This window comes from Poecilia mexicana, unplaced genomic scaffold, assembly GCF_051168715.1.
Source record: "Poecilia mexicana isolate PSO_F unplaced genomic scaffold, ASM5116871v1 scaffold_5, whole genome shotgun sequence".
NCBI lineage: Eukaryota > Metazoa > Chordata > Actinopteri > Cyprinodontiformes > Poeciliidae > Poecilia > Poecilia mexicana.
The window spans coordinates 31,264,884-31,283,353 of record NW_028263374.1 but is presented as its reverse complement, the minus strand read 5'-3'; the positions used below and the strand labels follow the sequence as shown (position 1 = coordinate 31,283,353).

At 40.9% G+C, this 18,470-nt stretch overlaps 1 protein-coding gene across 1 annotated transcript; it reads left to right on the top strand.

Annotated features, from left to right (window-relative positions):
• The first annotated feature begins 4,134 nt into the window (after positions 1-4,134).
• On the top strand, positions 4,135-17,445 carry tmem74b (transmembrane protein 74B). Its single transcript, XM_014970772.2, has 3 exons — positions 4,135-4,384; positions 11,447-11,639; positions 12,535-17,445. The coding sequence occupies exons 2-3, from the start codon at positions 11,487-11,489 to the stop codon at positions 13,108-13,110; spliced, it is 729 nt and encodes a 242-aa protein (XP_014826258.1). The 5' UTR covers positions 4,135-4,384; positions 11,447-11,486; the 3' UTR covers positions 13,111-17,445.
• The last annotated feature ends 1,025 nt before the right edge of the window (positions 17,446-18,470 follow it).

The window sequence follows — 18,470 nt, the reverse complement described above, 5'->3', positions numbered from 1 at the left end:
ATTCAGGTATTTTTTGTGCATCCAGCCACAGTCTGGATGGATATTGTTTTTTTAATAAACATATCAGCATTAACGCCCACAAACACTGGCAGCTTGTGATTTCTGCAGTTATTAATTCAAAAACATAAAATAATAGATGCTGACAGCAGCAGCCATGAAGGCTCTCCTGTTGCAGTCTGTGCTACAGCGATTCTGACGAAGCTTCTGACTGAAAACACTCCCACACTGAAAAAAACGGTCTCACCTGCTCTGGTTCTCTTTCTCTCTGCTCTGAGTCAAACCAGCCTGTTCCCCTCCTGGCCTGTGGGGGCGCTGCACCAAGAACCACTGAAGGAAACGACACAGAAACCTCTGAAGACACTGAGAGCAACTTCCTTCTTCACCAGATGGAAACAAGATGGAGGCGTCAGATTTTAGGAGAAGGGACCTCGCTGCGGCAAACAGGAAGGGGCGGGACGGACCACTGACAGTCTCAGACCTTATTTGGAAATGGGACCATTGCACTCCGGAAGTGAAGGGGGCGCTATTTCCTATATCTTTCGTCTCCCATCTTTATTTTCTTTTAAAATTTATATTTTCACCTTTAGGAAGGAGTTTCTGCCTCAGCATGTATTTAAACTTCTCTTTTTCATTTCCTTCAGCGCAGCTCACAGCTTTTAACAAATTCCGCAGCTTTCTGTGTACTTCTAAATCTGCTCCTCTTTCGCATCTTTTCGGGCCTGCTACTGCCTCTAGTGGCGTGGGGGTGGTAACACAACTAATCTAATTACGTTACTAAATCAGAATACCACAACGTCTTTATTATGTATTATTAATTCTGGTATTACTGGAACAGTAAAAGATAAAGTCCCTCACAAAAGAACATACCTTTTCATTTTCTTAAGGAAGTAGAGCTAATTAAATGACATGAACAAGACCTGGAAGTGATTCCAGTTTCACTCGATGGCCAACCTGCTGAAACTGTGGCAAATTTTAAATTCTTTGGATCATTTCTGTCAGCTTGACTTTGCTGAAAACTCGCTACATTTTTAAGAAACGTCACTCTATCTTTTAAGAAGACCCAGTGATCTTGGGGTTACCTAACAAGTGCAACTCGTGCAAAACCTCTAGTTAGTTAGAGGTAACATTAGCTAACATTACCTCTAGTTAAGTAATGTTAACATTTTAACAATGAGTTCAAATATTAAAACTTAGAAATTTGACTTAAGTTTTAACTTTTCATCTCCTCGGCTGGTTTGGTCACATGAGCTGCAGACTAAAAGATCATCTTTTAAGAATAGTTTGAATGTCAGGTATAACAGCAGGTAAATGGTGGTGAAACCAAAAACATCTCTGTCCAAACTGTTTGCTGAAAGAACATGGAAGACGGCAGGAGTGTTTCAGCAGGGAGCGTCCATCCTCTTTATTTATCAGTGTGAACCTCTGAGCTCATGAAGGCGTTTCTGTTCCTCTGGTTACTATAGAACGTCTATTAGACGTCATTCATTGACAGTGCAATAATTATTCTTAGCCAAACTAAGTGATACCATTTACCTGTAGCGTGCTAAGTGTTTACTTGATGCACAAATTGTTGATATTATGATTCTATTAATTAGTTTTATTTTATTGTTTTGGAGTCAAAGAAAAATTTCCACCTTGGAAGACTAAATAGTTTAATCATATTTTCCTATATATAGGACTCTACCAACAAAACCAAAATGTGGATTATTGCTTGTTTAACAATCCTGGTTATTCATCTGTGAACCTAATTAATTTGTTCGTTATTGACTTTTGCTCAATTAAATTTCTTATGTATACATTGTATATGGTATTTTTTATTATTGTTGATCATGTTGTTTTTCATGTCTTATTTCTTTTGTTCCTCCTATAATTGATGGAGATATATAGATGTTATTTACAATGTATAAAGGTGTTGTTTATGTCACCTAATTAGCTCTACATCCTGAAGAAAAATATGGTATTTTATAAGATAATTTATCTTTCACGTTGCCAGGAATGGCGAAATTAATAGTAAATAATAAAGATTTTGTGGTATTCTCGTTTAGTAACGTAATTATATTAGTTGTGTTACCACCCTCACGCCACTAGAGGCAGTAGCAGGCCCGAAAAGATGCGAAAGAGGAGCAGATTTAGAAGTACACAGAAAGCTGTGGAATTTGTTAAAAGCTGTGAGCTGCGCTGAAGTAAATAAAAAAGAGAAGTTGAAATACATGCTGAGAGTGAAACTCCTTCCTAAAGATGAAGCTATATCACAGATTTCAAAAGAAAATTAAAACTGAGAGTGCAATGGTCCCATTTCCAAATAAGGTCTGAGACTGACAGCGGTCCGTCCCGCCCCTTCCTGTTTGCTGCAGCGAGGTGGACTTGGATTTTAGCGGTTGGAATATTTCTCTTTAGTCTTTGGCTAAAGACCAGGAGCCATTTCTGCTGCTAGCGCTAGGCTAACACGTTAGCTTTTTTGGTTGTGTTTACCCAGAATGGCCTGCGCTGTAGTTCGAGTTTGATTCATACCTCACCAAACAAACCGGACTTCCTAGGTAAACTGACTAGACTTTGATTAAAGTGGACTGAACAGTAGGGCTGAAACGATTCCTCGAATGATTCGAGTACCTCGATTACTAAAATTCCTCGAGGAAAATTTACCTGCCTCGAAGCTTCGTTAATTTACGTTTTATTAGTTAGCGCACCGTGTTCCGGCCGGGACTTCATTTGCGTTGCGCGGAGCTCTCACTTCCGCTTCTGAGTTGTTGACAAAAGCTAAGTCTCAGCGGCATAAAGTCCAATCTTCAAGATTGGCCCGTGGGGATTTTATTGATTGATGATAATGCCCGACTTTTTATCGTTTTTGGGGAACCAATAAGCATCCTTAAAATGACTGGGGAATGCCTGGAGTACGGCAGCATTTCTCCTCCGGGGCTGCTGGTTGAAAGCGAACGGCGGGAAGAGCGCTGAGGTGAGCGGATAGCCTGAACAGGGCGGGCGGCTGAGTAGCTGATGCTTACCGTGTAAATGTAGCTTTACCGACGAACCGCACAATAAATTTCATATCCCGGTCTGAAGAAACGGGTGGCGGAGCGCATCGTACATGGCTGGTAGATGAGTTTCTGAGTGTGACCAGTGAAGGTGTCGTAAATATCCCGTATTGCTTCCCCCCGTGTTCGTCCCCCGGTCTAACGGTTCGTCAGTCCGCTGGTCTATTTCCTCCCCTCCACCCCATGTTCGTTCATTCGCCCTCTCCTCCCACTGCAGGCGGCATTTCCCGTATTTTCAAACCCAAAGCGTGACAGGTTAGGTGGCAAGGTGAGTTTAATTAATCTATTAAACTCACTGAAGATGAATATATAAACTAAAAGCTGGATTGTAGACATTTTTTATAAGCATATTTGTGAGCCTGCCTCTTTGTTATTAAATTCAATATAATTTCAGATTTTTCTATAACTTTTCTTCAGGTTAACTTAGAAAGTGAGCTATTATTGTTACAGGTTAGTTTTCTAAACTACAAAAAAGCAACTGTTAGGGATGCTCAAATATGAAAAATTGGACTGATACTGATACCTGATAGTAACACCGGTATTATGCCAGATTTACCAATATTTCATTTTATAATTTTTTTTATCCGATTACTCGATTAATCGTAAGAATAATCGATAGATTACTCGATTACTAAAATATTCGTTTACAACAGCCCTACTGAACAGGCATGGTGTGAATGCTGCTTAAGCCTCCTCTTCTAAGGTCCTGCAGCAGCTAGCTGTGCTGCGGTGCAGATTCAAACTGTATACTAGCAGAAGGAAGAGGAGACCCGATTTCTGTTATTTCAGTTCTCCTCTTTGCCCCTGCATCTGGAAACATTGACATTTTGTTTTACCTTCCAATAGATAAAATCAAACTGTTATTTCCCTCAGTGACCACCAGGGGGAGTTGCAGCGTCACAGCATCCTGACGGAATAGAAAAGTATTTTTTCTTTTCTTATTTTTAAAGGAAAAGTGAAACAACTGAAATATTTTTCAGTTATATTTGACATAAGTAACGTAACATTTTCGGCCAGCTGCATCGATGAAGCCTTTAAAATCTTAAATCGGACCTTTTATCGGCTCTCAGCCAGCTAGCCTTCCTCCAGACGCAGCGGCTCACAGCGGATGTTGTGGCGCTGCAGCCTCAGGCTGCTCGTATTCAGAGTGATGTAGGTCAAAAGGCAGCAGACACCAACTCCACTGACACCAACCTGAAAACCACAGGCTGCTTTTGCGCATGGTCAGTGTCAGCCACCATCCTCATCCTCTCTCTCCGCCTTCCTCACTCGCTGTCCAGCCGCCTCCATCTCCGGATGAAGATGATGAAGATGTTCCCGGCGGCCGGAGCCAGGCTCGGCTCCAGCTCCAGGTAAGCCTCCAGCCTCCCGCTCCGCGCTCAAGCCGTTTCCTGACGCGCAGCTCGGCCAGCGGGCAGCCCGCCACCCCTCGAGGATTCCCGCACGGATTCCCGCACCAACCCGCGGAAATGTAGCTTCTCTTACATTTTCCTCCAACCGTCCGCTGACTGTCGGTCCTCCATCAGCCCGGGACGAGGCGCCTGCTGCGGCGAGGAACAGCGCGTCGGTCGGTGTGTCCATCAGATCTCACACACACACACACACACACACACACACACACACACACACACACATTGTGTTTTGGTCCAGATTTTTGGCAGCCTGCATCACAAGGTCACTTTGCTCGTGGACTCGCAGGCTGCCCCCCTGAATGTGTGTCAGTGGGCCACCGGAAAAACAGACTCGACATTAAAGGTTCGTTTTATCCGTGAAATCCCGCATCAGCCGCAGTTAAAGGGGAGGTGGTGTCAGGGGACATATTACCGCTCACCTCTCCTTTAATGATCACGCTGCTTCTGACCGAGATCCGAACCGAACCCCGGCCGTTACAGGCGCAGAAAACCCAGAAAAAGCGAAAGGAACATTTCCTGCTGCTGGCCCTTTAAGGGACCTGAAGTTGAACCACCTTCAACTCTCGCGGTGTGATTTTCCAACATTTTCCAACATTTCTGCTTTGGATGGAGACAACATATCAACACCAGTTTCTAAGTTGCCACAGATTGTGAAATGTGTTTTATGTCTGGACTTTGACTAGGCCAATCTAACATTGCGTTGGTGTTGATGTGTTCAGTTTGTTGACCGAAATGGAAAATTCCGACTTCCCAGTTGGAAAAATAAACGGAACCGATTTCCCCAGACGTGCTGGTTCAACATGGCTGCCTCACATCACCAGTGGTTGACCGGTGGAGGAAACGTGTTTTACAGTGCGTGGAAAACACTGCAAACATTTGCTCACTTGGGCCAAACTTGACAACTCCAAAGGACTGTTGGGCCAAAACGTGTCAATTTTAAAAGTTAAAATTACTGAAAATAATTTTTTTTTCAACCTTCTCAACAATAAACTAAATGTGAACTATTTTAATTAAATAAACTATATTTTTTAGTAGAAATGGGATCATAGATTTAAAACTTCAAATGGTTTTTGCATGTTTTCCTTGTTAAATGAAAAGCATCCAGTTTGATTAAAATTATAAAACTGAAAAAATATTTCATAAGTTTCACTTCCTGTGTTCAGCCCAGTTTTACTCCAGCAGCTGAAAGCAGGTCTGGTTTTACAGTGTAAACCAGTGAGCAGATGTGGCCCTGGTTACCATGGCAACAGGAAAGCAGAAAGCTTGGGAAAGATCATCACTTTGTATTGCATCAATCATTTTTGCTTGTAGATTTCGATTTAAAAGTCGTAGTTTTGTCCTGATTTATTTTTGAATTGTGGTGAGGGGCCAAAAAAAATCAGTCCAGGGGCCACAAATGGTCCCCGAGACTCACTTTGAACACCGCTGATCTGATGTTACAAGCAGCGTCTGCAACTCTAAACTGACCGACCTCTCCCGCAGTCAGAGCCGGAGCTGAGTCAGCAGAGCGGCCTGCTGCCCATCGGGGCGCAGGAGCAGCAGGAGGCGGCGCTGGATGCAGCTGAAACCAAACTGGATTAGTTTGGTTTGGTTCCAAAAGCACCGCTGTGGTCAGTGTGGTAGTTTGACTCCTGTTACTCGAGACCATCAACCACTTTTTGATGGTCTGTCTTGATCTCCGACATTGAGTGCTGGGATTTTATTTCAAGACCACAACTGTGGAAATGTCACTAAATTGCCAGCATATTGTCCAGTTTATTTGTTAACATCTTTGTTTTCATTGGAAGCTAAAATACCGATCCTGTCATGTGGTGGTGAGGAGAGACGCAGAGGCCCAGGCTGTGACTTCATGAAGAAGCTCAACAGTCCAGAACAGGCGGCACGGCAGAGTTAGCACACAGCTAACTAAGGACTGAACAAGAGCTAAACCAACACAGGACTTTACAGCCAGTTTGACAAGGACCCGACAAGAGACAGAGAGAACAGGTGGGACTAAACACACAGGGAGGCTAATCAGGTAACTAGACACACCTGGGAACAATCAACGCGGAGACAACAGAGCCTCACAGGACAGAAACTGAACACAGAAAACCCTTAAAAATAAATACACAGAAACACGGATCATGACCGATTCAAATCCCAGCCATAAAACGACTGACTAGTGACGTGTTTCTGTTTCCGCTGGCAGCCGTCGCTCGCGCTCTGAGACATGCGCAGTTTGTCTCGGAGTGGAAGAAGACGTCCGACTAATCGACGGTAATAAAATTTCCTTCATAAATCATAAGAAAGCAAGACGATGTGTGAAATCAGCAGCGCTAATCTTACAGAAACCGTCCACTTTGAGGAAGCTCAAACAAAGGTAAACTATGTGGAAGAGAAGTTAGCGAAGCTAGCTGTGCAGTGACAAAATGTTGCGTTTGGATGAAATAAATCTGTCACTTACTGCGCTTTTTGTGCGGAGGAGTTGACTGATGTGACGCATGTATGGGACAACGCTGTGACCAAAGTCTGCAATATAGTGACGTGACATTCACGAACGAGCCGATTCTTCTGAACGGCTCTTTACTATGAACGATAGAACTGGAGTCTCGCTGAGGACCGTTCTTTGTTTTTGTAATGCATCGTGCACACTGCAGTAGTTATTATTCTATTTTATTAAATACATATGTTTATTTAATCATCAAATAAATAAAATACAAGAACGTAAGGTAATGCACAGCGCATGCTCATTGCTCTTTGATTATTTTCTGCCATCTGCTGCCTGGCTTCATGCAGCGGGAGAGAGCGAGAACAGTCACGGTTCTCCTTTTGCCTGATTATTTCTTGCTTGTTGCTCCTTGGACAGTATTCATAGTTTACCGTTTTAATGATTCAGAGAGCAGTGGTTTCTGACATGGGTGATGTGAGCAACCACCCAGGGCGTTATCTTGGTAGGGGCGACATAGGACCTGCTGATTGTGACTTAGAGACGGAAGCAAAGCAGAACAAAGAAGAGTTTGAATTGATAATTATAATTTATTTCAGCTCTAAATATTTAATATTTAGGTGTTTTCAGGAGAATGTGGATCTTCCAGATCAATTTGAGAAGCAGTTTTTATCATATTTCACTTATTGTAAATTCATTTATTGTGTTGTGTAGAGCAGGGTGCTGGTCTTGGTCTCGGGTTAGGTGGTCTTGACTACAACACTGCCTCTATGTGCAGCTATCCAGAGATCATCAGCATCAGCCGGTGTTTGGGGAAAAAAAGTCAGACCCAAGTTTGTGTGACTTTTCAGACTTTTCTCCGCTGCTCAGGAAGAAGTCGACCGGGATAATGTTCTGTTTCTTGTTCTTCTAATTCTGCATAATAGACTTAGTAAAATCTGGTTTTTATCAACAGTGGCGGTGAATTTAGCTGCTAAAGCCTCTAAGTTGTTGTGAAGCGGTTTGCGCTTAGTCACTGTGACGTCCCGCGACTAGTCGACTTCAACTCGGCTTTTATCATGTTGTAGTCAACCTTAATAAACATGACGTGTTCAGCCCCTGGCTGCGGTTGGTTTTCTGCGTTTTCCGGTCTGACTGGCAGGTTGCGAACAGATTCTCTGACGGCGCCAGCAGAGCAAGGAGGGAAACATGCCGTTAAACGACGGCGGAGGTGAGATGACTGCAAGTGATTTCCTTGGAAAACATCTGGAAATGTTTGAGGAAAACTCCCAGGTGGCTTTGCAGTGTCGCCTCATCAGGGCCACATTAGATTATTTTATGGAATTACAATTTTTTCTTCTTTGATTCAAATTTCACCCTCAAATTTTTATATGGTGAAAAATTTTCCATGAAACATCCTGAGTTTTACTAAAAACTAAGACATTTAAATAAAATTTGACATGTTGGCTAAATCGTTAAAGGCAATAGTCATATTGATCTGGACCCGGTTGGTACCACTCTTTCTGCAGCAGAATTACTTCACAAAGACCCTCAGGCGGTTCTGGTCCTAGTTCTGGTCCTGGTCCAGGTTCTGGTTCTGGTCCAGGTTCTGGTCCAAGTCGTGGTACTTGTCCAGGTCTTGGTTCTGGTCCTGGTTCTGGTGGAGAGTTTTTCTTCTCCAATGTTGCTCCCTGGCTGTTTGGTAGTTGCTTTAAAGTCGGTAGTTGCTGTAAAGTTGCTGTAAAGTCGGTAGTTGCTGTAAAGTCGGTAGTTGCTGTAAAGTTGCTGTAAAATCAGTAGTTGCTGTAAAGTTGCTGTAAAGTCGGTAGTTGCTGTAAAGTTGCTGTAAAGTCAGTAGTTGCTGTAAAGTCAGTAGTTGCTGTAAAGTTGCTGTAAAGTCGGTAGTTGCTGTAAAGTTGCTGTAAAGTCAGTAGTTGCTGTAAAATCGGTAGTTGCTGTAAAGTTGCTGTAAAGTCGGTAGTTGCTGTAAAGTTGCTGTAAAGTCGGTAGTTGCTGTAAAGTCAGTAGTTGCTGTAAAGTCAGTAGTTGCTGTAAAGTTGCTGTAAAGTCGGTAGTTGCTGTAAAGTTGCTGTAAAGTCGGTAGTTGCTGTAAAGTTGCTGTAAAGTCGGTAGTTGCTGTAAAGTTGCTGTAAAGTCGGTAGTTGCTGTAAAGTTGCTGTAAAGTCGGTAGTTGCTGTAAAGTTGCTGTAAAGTCGGTAGTTGCTGTAAAGTTGCTGTAAAGTCGGTAGTTGCTGTAAAGTTGCTGTAAAGTCGGTAGTTGCTGTAAAGTCGGTAGTTGCTGTAAAGTTGCTGTAAAGTCAGTAGTTGCTGTAAAGTTGCTGTAAAGTCAGTAGTTGCTGTAAAGTTGCTGTAAAGTCGGTAGTTGCTGTAAAGTCAGTAGTTGCTGTAAAGTCAGTAGTTGCTGTAAAGTTGCTGTAAAGTCGGTAGTTGCTGTAAAGTTGCTGTAAAGTCGGTAGTTGCTGTAAAGTTGCTGTAAAGTCAGTAGTTGCTGTAAAGTCAGTAGTTGCTGTAAAGTCGGTAGTTGCTGTAAAGTTGCTGTAAAGTCGGTAGTTGCTGTAAAGTTGCTGTAAAGTCGGTAGTTGCTGTAAAGTCAGTAGTTGCTGTAAAGTTGCTGTAAAGTCAGTAGTTGCTGTAAAGTTGCTGTAAAGTCGGTAGTTGCTGTAAAGTCAGTAGTTGCTGTAAAGTCAGTAGTTGCTGTAAAGTTGCTGTAAAGTCGGTAGTTGCTGTAAAGTTGCTGTAAAGTCGGTAGTTGCTGTAAAGTTGCTGTAAAGTCGGTAGTTGCTGTAAAGTTGCTGTAAAGTCGGTAGTTGCTGTAAAGTTGCTGTAAAGTCGGTAGTTGCTGTAAAGTCAGTAGTTGCTGTAAAGTTGCTGTAAAGTCGGTAGTTGCTGTAAAGTTGCTGTAAAGTCGGTAGTTGCTGTAAAGTTGCTGTAAAGTCGGTAGTTGCTGTAAAGTCAGTAGTTGCTGTAAAGTTGCTGTAAAGTCAGTAGTTGCTGTAAAGTTGCTGTAAAGTCGGTAGTTGCTGTAAAGTCGGTAGTTGCTGTAAAGTCAGTAGTTGCTGTAAAGTTGCTGTAAAGTCGGTAGTTGCTGTAAAGTTGCTGTAAAGTCGGTAGTTGCTGTAAAGTCAGTAGTTGCTGTAAAGTTGCTGTAAAGTCGGTAGTTGCTGTAAAGTTGCTGTAAAGTCAGTAGTTGCTGTAAAGTCGGTAGTTGCTGTAAAGTTGCTGTAAAGTCGGTAGTTGCTGTAAAGTCGGTAGTTGCTGTAAAGTTGCTGTAAAGTCAGTAGTTGCTGTAAAGTCGGTAGTTGCTGTAAAGTTGCTGTAAAGTCGGTAGTTGCTGTAAAGTCAGTAGTTGCTGTAAAGTCAGTAGTTGCTGTAAAGTTGCTGTAAAGTCGGTAGTTGCTGTAAAGTTGCTGTAAAGTCGGTAGTTGCTGTAAAGTTGCTGTAAAGTCGGTAGTTGCTGTAAAGTCAGTAGTTGCTGTAAAGTCGGTAGTTGCTGTAAAGTTGCTGTAAAGTCGGTAGTTGCTGTAAAGTTGCTGTAAAGTCGGTAGTTGCTGTAAAGTCGGTAGTTGCTGTAAAGTTGCTGTAAAGTCAGTAGTTGCTGTAAAGTCAGTAGTTGCTGTAAAGTTGCTGTAAAGTCGGTAGTTGCTGTAAAGTCGGTAGTTGCTGTAAAGTTGCTGTAAAGTCGGTAGTTGCTGTAAAGTCGGTAGTTGCTGTAAAGTTGCTGTAAAGTCGGTAGTTGCTGTAAAGTCGGTAGTTGCTGTAAAGTTGCTGTAAAGTCGGTAGTTGCTGTAAAGTCGGTAGTTGCTGTAAAGTTGCTGTAAAGTCGGTAGTTGCTCCCTTTGACGTTTACTTGTGTAATTTGAGATTTATTAAATCATCTGACATGAATATTCTGGAAACTGCGCTACAGGAAGTCTTGGCGCAGGACGAAGATGTTTTAGTCTTAGTTTAGTGAAATAGTTTTTCCATAAAAATTCAATCGAAACTGTTTTTTCGCATCACAGGATAAACAGGATGTCACTGCTGGCAGAACCCGTGAAGAAGAAGACGGCAGGAAGTGGTGGGAGGACGCTGAACGACGTTTTTCTTATTTGCTGTTTTTTTGACACTGGTGAAATATTGTTTTTATTCACGGAAGCGCAGCTGCGTGATCTGCTGAGTTTCATGCTGTATGAATAAACTGCACTGAACAGATTCTTTCAAAAACACCCAACGTCAAATCACTCCAGGATTTTACATCTCGACTTCTCTTAAGCGTCTCTTAAACCTTTTTAAATGTCAAATTTAATTGCATTTGATTAAATGAATGTTAACTGCAAACATAAATGAATCAATCTGAGTTTGGTCAGATGCATAAATTGTGAACGCTACTGAAAAGTTAATTTATTTCAGTAATTTAAAGCACATTTGGTTGACTGGTTGATGTTTTAAAGCTTTTATTTCAGTTGATGATTTTTTAGTTGATGTAAACATGGTATTTCAGATTAAAATCAGAAAAGTAAAAAACGTTTTTAAGCATAAATATGAAGTTGAGTCAGAGACTGTGATTGTTAAACGGTATTTTAATGTCTGTCCCACAGTGAGGACGCAGCGGGTCGGTGAAGACATGAACCAGAACCGATGGAGTCTCTGAACGCCGTGGAGCTCCGGGAGCTGCAGCGCCGCCGCTCGGCCAGCGGGGGGCGCCGCGCCGCCGGAGGCTTCGAGAACGTCTCCTACCAGCAGGACGACGAGCCGGAACCGGCCCGCGTCTGTCCGCCCAGAACCAGCACGGTGACAGGATTTGTTTTCAGGGCTGCAACGATCAACCGTGATTAATCGGTTATTGAAGTAATAGTGAATGATTCGTTAGCAAACTGAAAGAGAACAAACTGAAAGAAAAACACCGAGAAGAAAAAATGTCCAAAAAATCTGAAGCGTTTCTATTAAACAGGAACAATTTTGTCTGTAAATCATTTCTAACTTCATCAAACATCTTTTATGCAGTTATTAATCAGTTAATCAATAATGATCCCCTGATCATCTCTTCAACCGAAAGCCTGAGTTTTTCTCATGCTGAAGGATTTTTATCTGCAAATGTACCAATATTTGTATCCCAATAATTGCCAAAATAATCAATAGATTAATTGATAACTAAAATAATCATTAGCTGCAGCCCTAATTTCTGATTTGATATTAAAATTTCTATAAATTTTAACACAAACTAATGAGTGATGATGATTTCTGACATGTTCAGCGTCTCACTGAATCGGTTCTGATTTCTTGTTTTTATTTAGTTTTATTTTTAGTTTGTTTGTTGAATGAAACGAGACGGCAGGCAGGAAGCACTGAGGATTTCTGTTCGTTTCTTAGTTCACTTCAAATACCACCAACCTAATTTATTAGTAACTTTTTATTAAGATAAAAGAACTAGAACTTTATTAAATCAATATCAACTAAAAATAAATTCCTGTTTTTCTGAAAAGTTACTTTTAAGTTATTTTTCTTATTTTAAGTGTTTGCACCAGAAACTGAACAGTTTTACAGATTTCGTGTTTTGCAGTGTGGACCAACATCCTCGTATGTTTTTGTATATTTTCTCTTTTCTTCTTGTTTGTCTCCATCTTTGATCCTTTGTTCCTTATTAAAATATTATTTATGTATTTTTAACACTTTTCTTCTCCTGCAGCTGCAGGTTTCTCCAGAGTCATGTGACGATGAGGACGGCGGCGGCGCCGGAGGAGGAGGTGATGAAGGTGTGGGCCTGGCGGCGCCGGGCCCGGCCGACGGCCGCTCTGCGGACCTGGGCTTCGTGGTGGCGCTGGTTCTGCTGGTGAGCGGCATCGTGCTCGTGGTGGTGGCCTACACCGTCCCCCGAGACGCCGGCGTGGATCCGGACTCTGTGTCGGCGCGGCAGATGGAGAAGCTGGAGCTGCACTACGCCCGGCTGGGCTCGCACCTGGACAGGTGCATCATCGCCGGCCTGGGCCTGCTGACGCTGGGCGGGATGTTCCTGTCCGTCCTGCTCATGGTCTCCATCTGCCGAGGCGAGATGTACCGCCGCCGCGCCGCCTTCGTCCGGCCCAAAAGGACCTACGGCTCCATCAACCTGAGGATGAAGCAGCTGGCGACCGGAGAGGCGGACGGAGACGGGGTGGAGCGGGTTCTGGTGGAAAACACACAGCCAGGGTCCAGCCGGGACCAGAACTCAGAACCAGAATCGAGCGGAACGCCGGCTGCTGCTTCAGCTGCATGTGGAGTTTAGTCAGAATTGATCCAGTTGGATCCGGTTCGGTCCAGTTGGATCCCAGCCGTCAGAAACGGGACAATTCATTCAACCAATCAGATGGCTCTGTGACGTTCGCAGACAGGAAGTGGAGCGGTAAGGTCCGGTGGACGGGAACTCATCTGGACAGATCAGAATCTATGAAACATTTCACTGCAAACTAAACTGATCAGCCAGTATTTTAGTTTTTAGTGCAAATACTCCAGTTCACTTGAAATAAGACAAACTGGTAATTTTAGCTTCAGTTTGTTTTCAGGAAATAATCTTTGAACATTTATTCTAAATACATTTTATCTCCTGCAGCTGATTTCTTTACTTCTATAACTTTTTAATCATTATTAGGGAATTATAGACTTAAAACAAACTTCTTGCTGAAGATTTACTTACAAGTTAGTTTTGTCTTATTTCCAGTATTTTAAGATATTTGCACTAGAAACTGAACTAAAATACTTGAAAAATTTTGGTTTTGCAGTGTCATAATTCCTGCTATTTTAATCCTATTAAAGCTATAAAAGCACATTATTTAGAAACAAGAAATCATGAATAATGTTTTAGTTTCAGACCAGATAAACTTCAGTCACATTTTAATTATAGACAGAATATACATTTAATTAGTATAATAATAAAATAAAATAGGGCAGAAAGATGTGTTGCTTGTTCTTAAACAGAGGCGACATTTATTTATTTAAGCTTCAGCCATAAAATAAAAATCAGGTAAATATTAATACCACAAACCCAACATGAACCCAGTAAACCATGAAATGTTCAGTTATGATCCACAGCTGAATAAAAATATGGAAATTAGCTTCAGATCGCTTGGAAATGTCAGATTTTTCACAGCCAGCCTGAGGCATAAGCAAAGACTGTTTCTCACTGTGAGAAAGTTTCCTCCTGGATGCTAACCACTAAGCATTAGCTTCACAATATAACCTGGATGCTAACCGCTAAACGTTAGCTTCACAATACAACCTGGATGCTAACCGCTAAACGTTAGCTTCACAATACAACCTGGATGCTAACCGCTAAGCGTTAGCTTCACAATACAACCTGGATGCTAACCGCTAAGCGTTAGCTTCACAATACAACATGGATGCTAACCGCTAAACGTTAGCTTCACAATACAACATGGATGCTAACCACTAAACGTTAGCTTCACAATACAACCTGGATGCTAACCGCTAAACGCTAGCTTCACAATACAACATGGATGCTAACCGCTAAACGTTAGCTTCACAATACAACCTGGATGCTAACCCCTAAATGTTAGCTTCACAATACAACCTGGATGCTAACCGCTAAACGTTATTTTCCCAATATAACCTGGATGCTAACCACTAAACCTTAGCTTCCTAATATAACCTGGATGCTAACCGCTAAGCGTTAGCTTCGTAATATAACCTGGATGCTAACCACTAATCGTTAGCTTCCTAATATAACCTGGATGCTAACCGCTAAACATTAGCTTCCTAATATAACCTGGATGCTAACCACTAAACATTAGCTTCCTAGTATAACCTGGATGCTAACCGCTAAGCGTTAGCTTCCTAATATACAGACAGACGCAGCTGAGGCTATAAACAGACAAAAATATAGAAAAGAAAAAAAACTGAATCATTTCCATAAACTGTTGTTTTAAAATGTTTGTAGTTTTTATTTGAAGATGCTCAAATTTAACCATCATTCAAACTAAACCTGCATCTTTGGGCCTTTTTTACTGATATTTTATCATATTTACATCATAACTTTAAAATAATTCTCAGTTTTTATGTGAACGTTGTTTATTAAACCAAAAAAAAGAAAAAGAAAACAAACATTCAAAGAGTTTCAGATAGAATCTGAGCTTTAATGCAGTTTGATTATTATGAAAGTTTTAAGAAAAACAAAATAAAGAGCCAGAGTGTCGTCATTTAGACAGAAGCTGCTTTAACCTTTAATAATGTTTGTTTTTCTGCTGCATTAAATATGAACTGATGGTATTAATGTCAAAACGCTGCAAACGCCTTAACCAGAACACACTGCTGTGTGCAAATATTATGCTAATGTAACCCAGTATGTGTTGAACCAGTTAGCCAAGGGTAATATAGCCACACACACACACACACACACACTGTGCTGTAATCTGCACAGTTTTAATTCATAATCAAGTTTAACCTTCATAGCTTAATATCTGGATCAATAAATTGATTGATAAACTGATGGATGACAGATTATAATTTCAGATTTTCTTTTCCAAATAAGAAATTAGAAATGACAGAAATTAATTTCAGAAATTGGATTATATTTCAGTCGTCTGTTCCTGTGCGCAGCGTCGATATTATCGCCGTAATATTAGCAGAATAAAGACAAAAAGTTATTTTTATGAAAAAAGAATCTGATAATTCAGTTTATGAATTTAATTATTTAAATTAAACTCATTTCAAAGTCTGATAATAATTTGATGCTGATGTTAAAAGGCAAAGTATTTCAGTTTAATATGAAATATTATAATAACTTCATATGATGTTGAACAATCCTCGATTTAACTTTTTATTTCTCACGTTGGAGTAAACGTAAGATCTCATAAAATTCCATCCATCCATCGAGTGACAGCGTCGCTTCACGGTAAACGGCGTCGCTTCACTGTAAACGGCGTCGCTTCACGGTAAACGGCGTCGCTTCACTGTAAACGGCGTCGCTTTACGGTAAACGGCGTCGCTTCACGGTAAACGGCGTCGCTTTACGGTAAACGGCGTCGCTTCACGGTAAACGGCGTCGCTTCACTGTAAACGGCGTCGCTTCACGGTAAACGGCGTCGCTTTACGGTAAACGGCGTCGCTTCACGGTAAACGGCGTCGCTTTACGGTAAACGGCGTCGCTTCACTGTAAACGGCGTCGCTTTACGGTAAACGGCGTCGCTTTACGGTAAACGGCGTCGCTTCACTGTAAACGGCGTCGCTTTGTGCACAGATGTGACACAGAGCGTTTCACGCTTCACCCAGAATCCATTGTGGTTTATCTCCTGTTACCTCTGTTACGCCCATGTGTCTAAATAAAGGGTGTTCAAGGTGAGGTGAAGTTCAGTTATTGTCAGATTTATTCAATACCTGCAGTCAGATATTTCAAACATTTATTACTGTAAAATTTCAAGATTATGGCTTATAGTTAATGAAACAAAAAATATCAACTGAAGACTGATTTCATTAAAACACCCTTTTTATACAGGGACATAAGAGGCACATGATAATGTGGTATTATCCCTGTGGATTTAATTTTTTCCTTCCACCAAACTTTCCAGTAACATATGTCGGCAGACAGCTTGGTTAGGCCTAACCTGCTGCTGTTGAGGATTTCCTCTGCTTATGGAAAGCAAAACATGCCCATGACATCACATTTCTGCAATAAAAAATTTTTAATCATCAGCTTATCAAACTAATGTCATATTCTGAGAATCTGAATGTTAAATATTTAAAAAGTCAGAATCATAAAAACACTTAAAAATTGAGATGTTTCAGTTTTTGAATTACATCAGTGAAATAATATCACATTTCTTTGTTTTAATTTATTCAGATTCAGTTAAATGAATAAAAATGCTGACCAAATTCAAGCAGCTGCCTTCAAAATAAAAGCATGAAGCTTTGAGTTAACATCTTTTAACACCCGACTGACTATAAATGTATTTATTAAAATATTAACGTGCATTAAAAAGCAGACTTAAAAGTCTGAATTGTATAAATGAATTAAAATAATATAAAACCTAGATATTGAACTATTAATATATTACAGTGGATAAAACATTTAGCACAACTCATTTACATGAAATATATCTGATTTTATTTATTAATTACCATAAGCAAAATACTTTATATAGTAAAACATATTGAGGGTCTTAACAGAAACTTCTGGTTTTTAATTTAACTTTTAATTAAAGGAGGAAACAAAAACTTTATTAAATTAGAACTGAAAGACTTTTATTGATTTATGATCTAAACTGACCACAAAATAATCATAAGAAAACAGTTTTTAATTAGCACATTAGCCAATATTTAAAAGCTTTTTATAAATGCATGATTAGATTTTTTCCCTTTTCTGATTCTGATGCCACGTTTTCAAATCTCTGAAGGATTTTTGTGATTTTATTCTTATTCAGTCACAACCAGACGTCTGATTTTAGTTTGAGTTTATTTTTGAAGTGTTAGAGGATTCACTGCTGTGAGGATGCATGTTGCTGAGTGACGTTTCCTTCCTGTAAATACTTCATCCCGTCTGTAACATGATGATTTTTACGTCTGATTCTGTTCAAGTGAAAATAAAGTTTTTCTGTTTCGTTATCCAGACGGTTCCTCTGAACTTCTCAAATCATTTCATTTCATTTTCAGTGTCGATCAAAATGGAAAAACGGCTCAGAGAACAGAAGAAACTTTGGTTTTAATCAGAACCAGGAAATAAACAAAACGAAGCACTGCATCAGGGGCCTCTGACCCCTCAGGGTCAAAGGGCACATTTTCTATATTTTAGATGTGCTCTGTGGAAAAATCTACAATGATCCAGATTTTATGATTCATTTGGATTTTCTTCCCACAGAAAATCCATGAATGAATGAAAGTCGAAGGTTTGAAGTATAAAACTTGTTTAATGCTCAGATTATCTCTTCTAAGGTTTGTGGCCTTTATTTGAAGGTAGTTCAACAGGAAGGAGGGTAATGAGGGACGTGGCTGGTGTTGCCGGGCTGGGAATCGAACCACCGCCACGAGGACTAAGGCCACCATGTGGGTCGTGCTTTGCCCCTGCGCTGCCTCAGCGCCCCAACTTTGTCTTTACCAGGTTGTAGGGCACAGCGGTCTGCCCATGCTCTGATGCCGCCCTGGGCAACCGCCTAGACATCCTACATCAAAGTCCAGTCAGTCCAGGTATTCAGATATTCAGGAAGTTGAGGAACCAAACAGGAAGAGGAAGTTAAACCAGACACTGCTGTGGTCCAAACCAAAGTAACCAAAAATTACACAAAAAATATGAAAATGGCAGCAACACAAAAATCAGAGAAGCATCTGAATTTAATGGAAAAACAGGTTAAACATCTCAACTTCTTTTTTATAAAAATATACTTATTTAATTTAAAATGTTTGAAGTTTCTTTGAATCATCTGCTTTCAGATGAGTCATGATGATGTCATGATGATGTCACCGTTTCTGTGGCGCTGACTGAATTCAGGGAGGTGGAAACCGCAGCGGATTATGGTGCAGTGATATTTAAACATAAACATTTTTGATGAAGGTAAACGGCAGCCATGTTGGTAGTCTGCAGGTCGATTTCAGCCTGAAAGTCTCACCGCCACACAGTTTATAGAGCAAATATCTAATTAA